A 1755-nucleotide genomic window follows, 5' to 3' on the forward strand; every position below is an offset into this window, starting at 1 on the left:
GGGGGGGGGGGGGGGGGGGGGGGGCTGAAACTGTAGATTTTTATTTGTTTTAATGCATGTTATACATTTTATTATATTACATGCATTAAATTTTAATTAAACTAAAAAAAATAAGAAACAATTATCAAACGCATTTCTGTTTTTTTTTTTTTTTTTCCTTTTCAAAGAGACAAGAAACATAAATAAAACACAAATAGTTATCAAACATGTTTTTTGTATTTAGCTCTTAAAAAACAAGAAATGAGAAATGAGAAATGAGAAACAAATAAAAACAGAAAATAGGAAACAAGAACGATATTAAGACGACCCTTAATATTCATAACTAGTACTATCGAATTAAAGTAGCGAGAAATACAAAATAGTTCCATACCGTGCATCCACCATAACTTGGATTTTAGCTCCAGAACCATGGAGATCATAAAATAACAACTTCGAGGAGGATGACCTTTTGCTCATTATTCTCCCTTAAATGAAGAAAAAAGAAACAGATATGAGAAAATGATTGGGATATCAACAAAAAGAATCACGAAAAAGGTATCAGTTTGGTTCTAGTTACCGGCAAGAGAAACCATGACTTCCTCAAGATGATCACCATTGTTTAAACTTCCATATTTCTCAATATACTCAAGGAGAGACATTGAAACCTGAAACTTGTGAGGATATGGATTTTTACCATCTGCCTTCTGAGATGCAAGATATTTCAGCCTATTTTCAAAATATTGCTGGAAACACAAGCCAATTGGGGGAGAAAAATCAGTATGACAACGATTCTAAAAGTTCTGAAGTAGAAGTCAAAATAAGAACTTAATAGTTGTACCGTGGGGTCCATTTCTTCATCATCTACCGCTACAGATTTCTTATTCTGGGATGCTTCCTGGTACATAAATACATTTCAGTCGCAAAGTTCTTTCTGTAGTGGTAGTCAAGAATAACATTAAAACATGAAATCTGGCCAACAGAATTTACAACTCGTTTCCTTGCATACAAGTATAGTTATTAAACTAACTGCCAATTAGAGGCACCATATTTGATATTCTCATTCGAGAATGGATAATTATTTCACCCAGCTCTATTCTTAAATAATGCATTCTAAACACTTGAATCTATAGGTGTTCCATTTGTAATTGCTAGTACCTGCTTTGCTTTCTCCTTCAATTCCTCCTTACGCCTCCTTTCCTCTTCCTTCTGCTTCATCTTTAATTCCTTCTTGCGTGCACTGAAAACATTACAAGGTTAAAACCCTACAACTTCAAAAGTCGTAATTTCGACGAAAAACTACCCAACTAATAACAAAACTAAAAGAACAAAAATGGCAATGACATAATCAAATTTAACCTATCTATTGACTAAGACTAAACCCAGCTACAAATAAGTTAACTCTAACATCCATTTCCACACATTAGCTAAAAACGCACCAATGAACAAAAATTCAACAGAACACTCACTTCTTGCTTATAGTTTCTTCAGCACTTGGAGCAGAGTCGGCCATGTCTAAAGCCGCAGAAGCGGAACCCAATGCCAATTCAGAGACAGCCTTCGCAGCTCCGTCTACAGAATCCGCCATTTCCAGACAATGAATAGTCAAAGCTCCAAACAGAAGGTTATAAAGCACACTGATTTCTTGGAGTGCAAGGTCTGGAGGAGAGAATTGACTAAGACAAAGGCGCAGCCGAAGGGAATTTTTAACAGCAAAACTTGGGAAGTGGGTTTCAATTTTAGGGTTTCCACGAAGACGAAACCAAAATATTTCAAAAA

General features: G+C 35.3%; 1 protein-coding gene across 1 annotated transcript in view; it reads right to left on the reverse strand.

The window, feature by feature from the left end:
- Positions 1–1755, reverse strand: part of LOC111492333 (lysine--tRNA ligase, cytoplasmic-like) — a 7542-nt gene extending 5787 nt beyond the window's left edge. Inside the window, exons 1-5 of the mRNA XM_023141639.1 lie at positions 1446–1755; positions 1135–1216; positions 818–874; positions 557–722; positions 371–464 (exon numbers count right to left, since the gene is read on the reverse strand). Of these exons, the coding sequence (XP_022997407.1) occupies positions 371–464; positions 557–722; positions 818–874; positions 1135–1216; positions 1446–1564 (518 nt within the window). The 5' untranslated portion in view covers positions 1565–1755. The remainder of the gene's footprint in view (positions 1–370; positions 465–556; positions 723–817; positions 875–1134; positions 1217–1445) is intronic.

This window comes from Cucurbita maxima, unplaced genomic scaffold (genome assembly GCF_002738345.1).
Source record: "Cucurbita maxima cultivar Rimu unplaced genomic scaffold, Cmax_1.0 Cma_Scf00017, whole genome shotgun sequence".
Taxonomy (NCBI): Eukaryota; Viridiplantae; Streptophyta; class Magnoliopsida; order Cucurbitales; family Cucurbitaceae; genus Cucurbita; species Cucurbita maxima.